The 13,194-nt window shown below is 42.7% G+C and overlaps 1 protein-coding gene across 6 annotated transcripts in view; it reads right to left on the bottom strand.

Moving 5' to 3' along the window:
* Nucleotides 1–307: 307 nt before the first annotated feature.
* PKP4 (plakophilin 4) overlaps nucleotides 308–13,194 on the bottom strand; it is a 251,341-nt gene continuing 238,454 nt past the window's right edge. For 4 of the 6 annotated variants that reach the window (XM_090280118.1, XM_090280122.1, XM_090280124.1 and 1 more), the window contains 6 exons: nucleotides 11,634–11,829; nucleotides 7,512–7,593; nucleotides 7,277–7,394; nucleotides 4,767–4,895; nucleotides 3,050–3,123; nucleotides 308–1,314 (listed from right to left, as the gene is read on the bottom strand). In XM_090280118.1, the coding sequence (XP_090136244.1) occupies nucleotides 1,066–1,314; nucleotides 3,050–3,123; nucleotides 4,767–4,895; nucleotides 7,277–7,394; nucleotides 7,512–7,593; nucleotides 11,634–11,829 (848 nt within the window). In that variant the 3' untranslated portion in view covers nucleotides 308–1,065. The remainder of the gene's footprint in view (nucleotides 1,315–3,049; nucleotides 3,124–4,766; nucleotides 4,896–7,276; nucleotides 7,395–7,511; nucleotides 7,594–11,633; nucleotides 11,830–13,194) is intronic. The other 2 variants (XM_090280126.1, XM_090280130.1) reach the window with 2 other exon arrangements.

Genomic DNA, 13,194 nt, shown 5'->3' with positions numbered 1-13,194 from the left:
AGTGAAAAGCTGTTAAACACATATAGCAGCCTGAAAGCAAACAAACAAACCCATGATAAAATAGCAAGGTTCATTAGATTCTAAACAAATCCCAAGAAATAAAAATGCTAAGATAGATAAAGAGGAGGAGAGTCCACAGCTTCATTCTTTTGGCATCATCCACCTTACAAAGTCTATTAACTGTATAAAACCAGGAAAAGTCCAAAATAGTTGAATATATTTAAGCTGCTTCCAACATGTAATGAGATTTGCATATTAAATCTACTTCTTATTACACACAGTAACTAAAAAAAGAACAGGAAACAACTTTCCAAGGATGAAATCTCCACATTTATTTCTCTTTCATGTGCATAGAAAATGGCAGTGAAGTGTCCTATGAAAGAGGCAGGGAATGGCCATGGCGCTGCTATACCAGACTGGACTTTGTGCTTCAAAGGTACACTGTTCATTTTTAAAAACAAAAGATGTAATTTGTTTTTAATTGCTAACAATTCCTTGTGTTTCCCATTTGTTTTCTAAGTTGTCAGTTTCTTCAAATCTCTTTTCAAATGACACACTGCATTACAAATGATGGCACTTAACCAATGTGGCATTTCCATATTTACATCAACAAAAGAAATTTACAAGACATAATAGCATACAATCTTGACATTTAGTAATAGCAATAAAACATGAAGGGCATCCATTTTATTTTATTTTTCTGTACAAACTATCAGAACATAACTTTATTCACATTAAAAAAATCATCTTTAATTTGATTTGACCTACACATACCCCATCTCATTTCACCCATTTCTCAAATCTCTCATCACATCGCCCACACCTTCACCAAACTACAGAATCTATAAGTAATTAGATCTAACACCTATATTAGAGCTTAGAAAGTTCTCTCTCAAAGGTTTCCTCACTTCCCTGATAATTCCTCAAAAAAGAAAAAAAAGAAAGCTCTTCACTCGTTCCTTCCATTTCACTTTCACATTTCATCAGCAAATCATCACAACGGACTTTTCATTTCAATCCAAACAACGGTAGAAAGAAAGGGTTCCTCTACTGAGCATCTTGATGCTACACCCATGAGTCTGGGGACCCTGGGTATTGTTCTGCTCTGTAAGCAGGTCGTTTAGTGGAATAGAAGTCTACGTAATTTGTGGTCGATTTCAGTCCATACTGTGTTGAATAATCAGTAGAAGCTGGAAAGTGAACTCGGTCATCAAAATAGGGATCTTCATAGCGGTGAGGAGACTGCAAATACAATCTGTATGCATCAAAGTTCTTTCTGTTGGTGTCATCTTGACTATAATACAGCTGTTGATGCTGTTGACAGAATGAAAAAGCAAATAAATCAAAGCAATTTTTGGAAACACATGTTTAGGGAAAATTTACATGGGCTTCCTGATTCTTCATATTTTTAAAGGAATATTCAATATTTGTGAATCTATGGTTCAAAGTTGTTTCTGGTACACACTGTATGTTTACTAATGAATTTGGAGTATTTTGAACTACGGTGATATTTGGGCTTGCCATTTGCTCAAGTCCTGTCCTAAAGCCTTTAGAAATTGATGCCTCAGGAGAGCCCAAGATAGCCCCAGGCTAGCTTCCTCCTTCTCAGAGGCCTAGTTTGTGCTCTAGGGTGGAGCCTATTACCTGGGCATGCCCAATGAAAGGATGGCCTTGATTATTGCTTTGACACAGGGGAACCATTAACACCTGATAAATTTAGTTGGAGGTTGGATTTTTGGGCTTTGGATAGCTGTACAATTGTAGAACCATCTTTTAAAACATGTACCTTGGAGATGAAGATTGAGTCCCTCCTTCAATTTTAGAGAAATAAGTGGTTTGATGAACAAGAGTTACACTTTGGAAACCCTGCTGTACTATTAAAAGAATAAGCAATCTCCAGGCACAAGAGCAGTAAAATTAGAAGAGACACATGAGTAAATCCAATTCCAAAGGTAAATTCTTCCCCAAGCCAAGGCTAATAAACTTGTCCGCAAGGAAGCAAGGTGAAACACATGTGGGCCTCTACACAGGGCACCTGCTCTCATTTCCTTTTGTGTTATCTTATCTCTGATCTCACATCAGTTTCTTCAAGTGTTTGGAGAAATATTGTCATGTCTTTCTAATGTCTGCCTTTCCTCTTGATCATGCCCAAATCTCCCCACTAAGATATAACAAATCTACATACAGATTATCAACATCATATTCTGGAACTAAATGCCTTCTAACATATGGATTTCAGAGTTAAATTCTTTTTAATTTAAGTTATGATTCTGAGGCTATCTCTTCTGATTAGAAAGCTATAGTATAAATTATGAGTAACTTGGAAAGTTCCTTTCCTTCCATCTACAGAGAAAAGACGATGAAATGGAGGGAGGATACGGGCTTGCTTGCGAAACCCCAGTTGCTCATGTGTTACGGGAAGCTAAGGGGAGAGAGCAGAACACCCAGGTGAACATGGCATCAGAAAGGACCAACATGAATTTTAAGCCCCCCAATGAAAGCAGACATTGAATGTTACAGTCTGAGAGAGAGGGAGGTTCCTTCTAGCAGGAGTGCATCCACTTTCAGCTCTGAGACTGATGGAGATCTGGCCATGGACTCAAGTATTTTCAAACCATGGAAGCCTGAGTGGGAGGGAGTCATGAAGATGGAGAATGAGGTGCACAAAAAAGAGAACGAAATGAGAAAATGAAGTGTGCTTACCAACCGCTCCCCACCCACAGGATGGAAGAGATTTAGAGATAAACAGGGAAAATGACAGTAGGAAAAGGAAACTGTTGGACAAAGAATATGAGTCAAAGACTTCACAGCAGGTTCCCACCAGTGGCATGGTGGTCTCAGCAGCACCAATTTGGATATTCAAGGACACGAGGCTACTGTGCAATGATTTACTTAAACCACGATGAGCTTCAGAGGAGTGAAGATCCCCAGAGAAAGCTCCTCAGCCCCTGCCGTGCTGGCCCGGCTCTGGTAGGTCAACCGGTGCAGACCCCTTACTCTGTTGATGCCTGCTAATCGGCCTTCTGTAAAAATGATATGGCAAATTCACCTGTAGCCGTCTATTTTGTTCTCTTGCTGGTGAGGAATAGGAACTGATGTAAATTGGTGAAGGTTTGCTGGAGCCTGTAAGAAAATATTTTGTGAAATTAAAACTAGTGCTCATGACTCTAGTCCATTAAGCTGCGTGGGCTCCCTGCATAGCACTGGTGTCGTCCCTGACATGCTGCTCCTGGTGCCAGCATAGGCCGGGGCAGCCTGGGCTCTCTGGACCTCGCCTGGCTGCTGCTTACCCCAGAGCTGCTAAGAGCTAATGAAGAGGCTGTGTGCGCTTCACCAAAAAGCAACACTCATCCAAAGAGGATGCCTTCTCAACCCCTGGTCATTCTAGGGCACTGCTCACACCTGCAGCTCTTCCGGGCTGGGTCAGAACAGCAGCCTTGTTCCTTAAGCTGAGGAACACCACTTTTCCAAAGCTATGAGCTAGAACACTGGGTCAGATGTGGGAAGGGAAACATTAGAACAAACTCCATGCCTTTAAAACAGCTCTGGTTCAAAACCCCAGGTCCTGGAAAGAACAGGCACAGGTGTGTTCTAAGCAGTCTGGCCACATGGAGGCATATTCTTGTGTTTGTCATACTTAAGTATTTTTTTAAAACAAAAAGAACCGGGTAATTACTTGTCTTCAAGAGTCCACAGTTGACTCCTGATGCCGATGATGTCATAGGTTACTCTTCTATTATTGTTAAGGCTAGCAAAGACTTTTACCTGTTTTTTTTTTTTTTTTAAATGAGGAAAATGAAACATACTTGAGGCAAATTAGTTTAATGAAGCAAGCAAAGATACAGAAGGGTGTGCATGCTAAGGAGGCAATCTTAAAATAAAGCAGGCTGCTGCAAATCTGAAGTAACAATGCACTCTGTTTGTATGTGCAATTCTTTTGCAAAGAGCTTGATGCTGGAAATGTAGCATCTGCAGTTTTCTGAGCTATTAATTGCCATAGTAACAACAGTCGCTTAATAAACAGTCCTGTGAAATCACAATTTCAAAGACAACAGCACAACTGAGACTGCTCCCCCAGCAGTTAAGCTGCCATCAGCCTTTATTTATTTCTTTTTAAGAAATAGGTCTTTTGAGAAGAATCTTTTCTTTTGATAGCTCACACTGCCTTATTTGAAACCTCTAAAGTAGTTATAATATGCAAGATGGTTGAGAATGCGAACAGTATGAAATCTCAGTAACCCTTCAGGTTGGCATTCTTTCAATAAAGTATATGCACAGCTTTCAGAATAGGACATAAAATAGTTAATATTAATAACATTATTTCTGTTATTATTAAAAATAATCACTCTGAGGAGAATCACATTATACATATTGTTATTCATTTAAACTCTTTTCCATTCTCAGGCCAGTCTAGGAGCTATGGCCCTGCAAAGTGGCACAGAGCTGGGGTTCTGATGTGCTGGGACATGCAGGGAGAGACTGCACTTGAGCAGGGAGCAGGGAGCCGGGAGCCAGAAATCCTTCTCATTTGGATGCAGTACTCTTTTTATTTGGGGTCAGCAGACCACACTACCTCATCTTATTTCATTTAAAACAGGCAAAAAAGGCAAAAACCCCTGAAGCAGGAAATGGAGAGACTGGAATGTGGTTTGCTGCTGGGGGACCGTCTCAATGTAGGCACGGGTGACTTCCCAGGCCCCTGGCCGAGTGCCTGGGAACACACAGCTTTTCGAGGTACTCTATCACACACCCAACTGGCATCTTACCAGGGTACAGGCCTTTATGTGTGGCATCCCCTTGGCTATTGTAATACTGCATAGGTGGCTGGGTCCTATCGTATTCAGAGCGAGGGTCTCTGATTCCTAACAGTGCTGGTGAGGAAGAGGTGCTGCCAACTGAAGGGAGAGGCAAAAGGAGGAGGGAGAGAGAAAGAGGAGAAGAAAGAGAAATCAGACTGTCAGTGTCTCTGGAAAAACAAAGGTCAGTAATTAGAAGTGCTGTGCAGCTGGTGCCAAAAAATCACTCCAAGCAGCGCTGAGCTGCACTGCAGTCAGCCCCGAGTAACTGGAAGGCAATCTGCAGGCCCGCCACTGCAAAGTGCTGTCAAACCTGAGCTCTCGGACTTCTCTCTTAGGGAGGCACAGGGCACAGGTCATGCAGGCTTCCCCAGCAGTGGGCCTCCGAGACGGGCCTTGGCGCTCAATCAGGCCTTTGCCCTGAGCGAGAATAGCTGACTAACCACAGAAGTGTTCCATTTCCTACTGCATGAGCTCAGTTCAGCTGCTGGTAAAACACCCATCTATTATCCTTTATGTATAAGCTCTTCAGTAAATAAATACATGTTTTATTTTGATTTCTAATTGTTTCAAAAATATCTGCATCTCCAAATGTGTTTGAATAAGAGTACCCAGCCTATACAATTTATAATTCTTTTTATGGTGAATGTCTGTGGTGATCAGAGAAATCATGTAAACTCAGTAGGCCGAGCTCATCAAGACACTCATGGTGCTGAGAAGACTGGCTCACCAAGGCCCAGACTTTTTATCCCAGCTTGAGCCAAAAATTTAATAACACATCTATCCACGGCTCTCCTTTTGGACATTTTTGCACAAAAGGAAATCACTGCATACCTTTTTTCTTTCTCTCATTAAAAAATTATCTTGCTTGCACTGAAGTTAATTATAAATGAGAGGTCACCTTGAAAGCAGCAGCACCAGACCCTGCCACCACCAAGGGTTTGCATACATTGATATGCTTTAAGACTGACATTGCAATTTTTTCCTTAAAAAGTCACTTCACTGACACAGGGTTGTTCCATGTTAAACAAGGGTGAGTATCCATGGGCCGTGAGAATAATGGGCAGTGTAGGTCCTCACTTTGCTTACTTTCTAGAAGGAGCTAGGACAGACAGCATACCCACCTGCCTCCCACAATTACATTAGCAAGGCATCAGGTGTGCCCATAAACAGCTACCACAGTAGTACCAGGTTTGGATAAAAAGTCCTCAGAGCAACTGGAGAAACAAGTGTGAATTATATCCCACCTCTTAACAAAACCCACAAAGGTACCTAGGAATTTGGATGGGGGCTCGGGAACACTGTCCAGTGTGTATAATCAAAACAAGTTCAAGGTTTAGTAACTATGTCTTTATCTGTCTGAAATTATTATTTTGCCTATACATATGGCTTCTGATAAGCAGCCAAATCTCTTACTTCCCCTTGTACCCCTAATTCTGAGTCTTTAAATAATTCTCAGCATTTTTATAAAAGAAGACAGCCTCAGGCAACACCTGGGAGTCAACCAAGGATATCAAATACCAAGCATAGGTCTCCTTGAAGAAGACAACTCATAATTTAAAAACTAAGATATAAATATACACTTAACACCATAAGCACAGATACTTTAAAAAAATTCCTAGTACAAGTGGAGACATGCAGTTATGTGACAAAAATTACTGGTCACATATTAAGTCTTCTTGGACACGTATGTCCATATGAGAAATAACACCACCAGTAGTAGAACAGTCGAATGCAACTGATAATATTTACATGTCAGAGATTTACAGAAAAATAAAAAATATTCCTTTTCCTGTTTAATTTAGTTAAAAATTAAATTTACAGGATTGACTCAGCTTGGAAGTAATATTCTGTCCTTAAATGTAAAAAATAAAATTAGTCTGAATTTCAAAACATTCTTCCTACCAGATTAAACACTACCAATAAGGAGGGTACAAATCAAAGGGAATCCCTGTAACCCGCCTGCGGGGCCTGTTTCCATCAGCCGTGGCTGCTGGGGGTCTGGAAGGCAGCCAGGGGACAGAGGTTTAACTGGTGGGGAAGGTACTGGGGAGACCATAGCTCACCCAGGATGTAGGTATCAGGATCCCGTCTAAAGGACCTTGTATGAAAGAGTTTTTGAGAAAACTCAAAATCACTTTGGAAGGGATTTCAAACTTACGGCTGGCAGGCAGGGCAACTGTTTTCAGGCATAAACTTGGGGTTCTCAAACTGTGCTCCTCACTCTCCTGTATCTGCATCCCCATGGCAGCTTGTCAAATGCAGATGGCTGGGCCCCTTCATAAACCTAGTGAAGCAGAATCTTCTCGGATTCAAAAAGTGGGTCTGTTGCTTTCAGTTGCAATAATTCCCAAAGAAGGCTGGAAGAGCAGTGTTTGAATATGACAGGCTTAACCAACTCATGTTCAGTCTTATCTGCTTGAGAAACAATGTCCTGTCACAGAAATGTTCTCACCAAAAAGTGGAGTGTGTCCACTGACCTGACTGAAGGATGGGTGACATCTGTTGGTTGGTGGTAGACAAGGAAGGATGTGATTTGAATCGGTCTCGCTCTAACGTTGACACAGGTGTAATAAAATGGTTCTGATTCCACCCATCCTGTGGAGTTAGAGAAAAAGAAACCTCTCAAAATGAATAATGACATTTCATTATAATAAATGATTACGAATGAGTGCGCTGATGAATGCTAATTATGCCAGAACTATTGTAAGTTACCTTTTTATAAATGCTCCGGAGGTCCCGATATTGCCATAATGTATTCAAGACCTGGGCTGCTGCCTTCACCACTTTCAGAGATCTATGGAGAGAGAGAGGATGTTAATGCCTGTGGGCGGCATAGCCTCAGGCTCCTGTGAGATTCCGGCTGCAAACGTTAGTGGCCAAGAGGCCGTCTCTCCGAGGACCAGACAGAGGGCATGGAAGCCGCCGCTAGAAAACACCACCAAAGAATCCGGTGTACCTGGGAGTTGGTTATGTTCAGGGCCGGCCAGATATGGCGAGGACCAAAGTGAGGCTCTCAGGCAGTTGGTTAGCCTGGCAGTGAGAAGCTATGGCTGAGATGAGCATGTGACCTCTGAGTCGAGGGCCTTCAGCCTCTCCATGAGAGGGACTCCCAGACACCCGCATGTGTCTACCAAGGTGCTGACTTCACCAAAGCTTTGGGATTAATGTGACCATGACGACACACCCTGTGAGTGTCTGAGGACCCTCTCAAGTTAATTTAATATGTCTCCCCTCCATTATTAGGCTTTGATAAAACACCTTCATTGCCTTTTCATCATTTATACTTCTATGCAAACAAATGTACATATGTGCTCTGATGTCTGATTTAGAAAATACGGTCAGTTATTACTTCCTCTCTCTGAAGACATGTTGCTGAACCCAAGTGCTCTGGGTAAGCTCGGTACCCTGACACTGCATTTCATCTCCGGGGCCACTTCTATAAACCAGGGACCTCACCAGTAAGGGAAGAGAACCATGCAGCTTCCTGCTTCAGCAAAGACCTTCAGATCCCTTGCTAGGAGTGGAGCTGTGCTCATGAAGGCAGGAGGAAGGATGACTACCTTCCTCTAGAATTCATTTTAACAGTGAAAATGACTTTAAATATAAAACATAGATCTAAAATCTGATTTCCTCTGTTACTCCTTATCTTCCCAGTTAAACTCACATGAAGTGAAGGGAGAGAGATGGGTGGGCTGTAAGCACTGTCTGCATCCTTAACAACAGGCTGTATGGGTTGCCAGTAACTCCAAGGTCTTAAGGGGGCAGAGTACAGGCAAAGTCAGGGGCTTCGCCCTCTCTGTTCCTGGAGGTGGGGCCTTTCTGGATTCCTCCACCCTCCTCCCACCAGGACTCCCTCTTCTCAGTGTTCCTGACAAGTCAAGGGCAGAAACCACATCGAACCAAGCCACTCAAAGCCTTTCTAAATTTTATGTTTTCAAAATGAACCACAGAGCAAAGAGATACTTCAAAGAAATGAACAGAAATGACATTTCAGACATCCACGATGGCCTCACAGGGTCTTAACACCTCACAGCCATCTCATTCCCAGTAGTCCTGAAATTCCTGCTATTGGTCGTGCTAGGCAGCAGGGACAAAGGCAGAGGGGCAAACCCTACGCCTGGCTCCACAGACTACTTCAAACACTCGACAAAGCAGGATCATGACAGGTACACACCTTGATACAAACAGCTAGGCTAGGTATTTTTAGGGACAAATTCTATGAGCAGAAACCTGACTCCTGAGAAAAGCAAGGAAATTTCTCTGTTCCTCTTTGTAGCACAACTCCTAGAAAGTTATATATTCTAATCTCTAATTTCTCTCACCCAATCTTCTCTTAAACCTCTCAAGCCTCGTCCTACCAGATCGAACAGGAGCATGTGGCACGTACTCACCTTTGAAACACTGCCTTCACTCGGCTCCTGGAACACTACATGCTCCCGGTTTTCTTCTGGAGGATCTGGCTACTCGTTATTGGGCTCATTTGCTGGCTCCTCATCTCCTTGCCCACTAAGTAGGAGGGACATCAGCCCTTGAGCCTCTTTTTCTTCTGTATCTACATTTACTTGCTTGATTTCAGCCACTTTTCTAAACATGCCATTTATACCCTGATGCCTCCCAAATTTCTATTTCTATCTAGGACCTCTATGCTGAACTTAACTCAAGCATATTCTCCTGCTGACCAGACGCTCAGGTAGATGTCTAATAGACACCTCAAATGTAACATGTCCAAAACTCCTGGCCTTCCTGAAAAGCTGCTCCTCCTGCAAGTTTCCCCATGTTGCTAAGTGACAGTTCCATCCCGTGGTATCTTGCCAAAGACCTGGAATCACCCTTTGACATTTAGCTCCTCTCATGCTGCTCACGTAAATTCCACTCTACCTTTCAACCGTGTCAGAACCGATCACTACTTCACCACCCCAACTGCTGACACCACAGGTCTCCACTTGCGGGGAGGGTTTGTCACTATGGAATGTCCGATCCTACCCATCCTCTGCTCGACACCTGCAATGGCTTCCAGTTTTACTCAGAGTAAAAGTCCAGGTCCTCATGCTGACTTTCCCTGCCTCTCCTTTCCCCTTGACTTGCTCTGTTCTGGTCCCACTGGCTTCCTCACGCGAGGTACTCTTCTGTCTCGGGCCCTTCCCTTCTTGTCCCCTCTGCCTAAGATGCTCTTCCCTCAGAGCTGCACCACTCTCTCCCTCCCCACCTCTAGGCCTCTGCTCAAAAGGCACTGTCTCCCTGAGGCCTCCCTGACAAGCCTAAAATTGTGACCTCCACCCCCTGCCTTGCCACACCTTGTCACCTTCCCTGATTTTATTGTTTGCCCCAGGACTCAGCACTATACAGCATGGCTGAGCGTGTTTCTCACTCAGTCGAGGCCTTGTCCAGCTCACCCGTGGAGCGCAAGCTAGCCGAGGGCAGAGGCTGCGGCATGACCTGCTCACTGCTATAGCACATGGCAGGCAGGCAACACACAGTCGGTGCATAAACAAGTAAAGGTAAGTATATGTTCATCAGATGATTTGATTTTGTAGGACTTTCTGAATCTCTTATTTTGAAAAAAAATTAGATTTGGTAATAATTTTTTTTTTTACTATACGAAGTTTTGGCACTGGTTTAGAATTTCTCCAGTTTCTTTGTATGCCTTTCACAATGAATGCTATAACAAAATTATAAGAGCAAAAAAGTGATTATGGTATCTCAGGGAGAGGGGAGGAGACTTGGAGGGGGAGTTAATGGACTGGATCTTAGCTTTACCTGTAATGTTTCATTTCCTTTAAAATAAAAATGAATGTGCTTTTATTATTAATGAAATAAAAAGATACCTAAGTAAAGGACTGAAAGGAAATATGGTTTATGTTGACAGGTGTAGTTTCTGGAAGATAAGAATATATTTTATAACACAATTCCTTCAAAAGTATAAACTAAATGAGTAGACAGGACATAATGAGTTCTAGAACTGTCACTCAGCCAATTAATAAGTATTTACTGAGCACCTATTATGGGCTAGGCTTTGTTCTAGATGCAGATGATACAGCAGTGAACAAAGAGACAAAGTCCCTGCTACTGAGGCTGTCAGAAGCCAGAGAAAGCCATAACAACTTACCAGGGAGAAATCAGTGCTGTGAAGAACAGAGCAAGGGAAGCAGGTGGAGATTGGGGAGATAGGGGCCCTTTCATTAGGATCATGGGGCTGCTGTCCTACTGTGTTGTGCAGGCACCAAGCGGCCCTACTTTCCACTTCCTCCAAAGGAATCTGTGTTGATATGAAGCCAAATTCATAATAATGTTATAGCTCCATGACAAAAACCTTCTATGTGTGCCACGGATTCCCTGATCCCTGCTTTTGTTGCTCCATTAAGTGTCACCCAGAAGCAAAGAGAAAGGTAGGATGCAAACTCAGGGCACATCCTGAGGCCACACAGCAGGCCCTGCTGCAGAGTGGTGATTTTAATACTTTCTGGAGAGGAATCAACCCTTCAGAAGAGGATTTAAGATGTTATTGCAGAACAGGCCTGGAGCAGAGCCAAAGGTGCAAGGCAAACAGTGCTCCCAGATTTTCCTCATAATGTCATTTCTGACCCTTCCAGGGCTTGCACAACCAAATGTGACTTTAGAGCAGAAATGAATGTAGAGGTGATAATAAAGTAACAACTAGACAAAGGGCCACATGACTGTGAATGCCTGTCTCAGCAAACCCACTGGAAACTGGTTAGCTTATTGGCATGTAAAAAAATGCAGAAATACATCCTTTCTAATAGGACACACATCCTCGACAAAGGCCCTTGCCCAGGAATGAGAGGCCTGTGATCTCATCTCTTGCAGCAGACTTGCCTGTCTCCTCGGCCCTTGGTTATGTTCACCAGCTTTTCTATCCCCCCCGAGTCGGCCAGGGCTTTGGCGTTCTCCATGTTTTTGCTGGTGACCTCATGCAGAGCACAGCAGATGGCCGCCATGGTCTCATCAGACAGCACGCTGGGGCCCGTGCCTCCGGGAAGCCGGTTGACCAGGTCTCGCATAGCATATTTACCTGTCAAATGCAGAAGATTTCATTCTACTTTCAGAAGGTGCGAGGTTTTTGTTATTGTTCTTGAAGGACTGTGACTGTGTAGTCACTTAATAACAAAGCCTCAAAAGAGAAGATAACAGGGGAAGAAACTATGGCAAAGAATAAAACAGCAAATGAAACTGTAAGGGAAAAGTTAAAATTTATTGTAATGTCACTTGAAGAAATGATTGGCTTATAAAACAATACTGTAAATTGTTGAAATAAAATGTAAATCAGTGTATAAAGTCAAATTGCTCTAGTTTGACTATTTTCATTAACAGAAAGAAATAAAGGAATTATGATAGTAAATTTTATTCTTGACTTGATGCTTATGCATCAAAAATACCTCGGCTTCCTCCTATAGCTTTTGAAAACTTATTGTTGAATAAGGTTTAAAGCTGGACAAAGGCGCCAAACAATACTTTTCATTAAATCTTTCTGGATCTTACCATTTGAACTACACGCACACACTGTTATTAAGTTGAGAGTATATATCAGCTGTTCTGACATCAGTAGTTGATACCAACATGTTAGTTTCTTTTCAAAAAGACCCAAGTAAAATCCTAATATTATAATCATGGATATATTACCTCCCAGGAGTAATATAATAAAAATAATAAAATTCTTGATAGGACAGGCTGGTGAGTCTGCGAGCTACTTAAGTATTTCTTTAAGATATTTAATTTCTCTTCCTCTTTTCCAAAGAGATCATCTCTCACTTTTTCAATTTCAATTACCAAGTGACAAACTGGAATAACTGCACCACAAACAAAAGAAATTAACTAAAGCCCAACTAAATATTTTCTTAGTCCTCCCCACCCCCTTGGCTAATAAATGGGCTTATATTAAATACCTATTATGTTTGCTGCTGAGCAGCAGACAGGCCCTGACCATGCACTGCATAGGTTCCAACAGGCTCCCTCACCATGCTCGCTGCCACAAAGAGTGGAGGGCTGCCTGGCACTGTAAGCCAGGAGGTAAACGTGGTTTTTAAGAACGGACGGTAAGCTGGCACTGGTGATTCTGAATACTCAACAAATGACCGAAAGGCCCGTGATGTGTAATCTGTCATTTTGCTGAGGCACAGCTTTAAATTGTACTCCTGACTCTTGGGATAAGGCAGCCCACTCTGCTGGCGAGTGAGCCCATGGTTCCCTCGGAGCCTGTAGCTCCAGACAGCTTGGTTGGTTGGAATATGCAGTAACTTTCATGAAGTGACAAAATTTTGTTTACTTATGAAAATTATGCTGAAGAGAAAGTCCATTGCTAGTGCTGGTGATGGAATGAGGAGAGAGTGAAGGGGTCACAGAAGGCGATGAGTCACATACTGACTCTGAGAGGGGCTTA

This window comes from Furipterus horrens, unplaced genomic scaffold, assembly GCF_987537825.1.
Source record: "Furipterus horrens unplaced genomic scaffold, mFurHor1.1.pri manual_scaffold_1, whole genome shotgun sequence".
Lineage (NCBI taxonomy): Eukaryota > Metazoa > Chordata > Mammalia > Chiroptera > Furipteridae > Furipterus > Furipterus horrens.
This window is presented reverse-complemented; position numbering and strand designations above follow the sequence as displayed.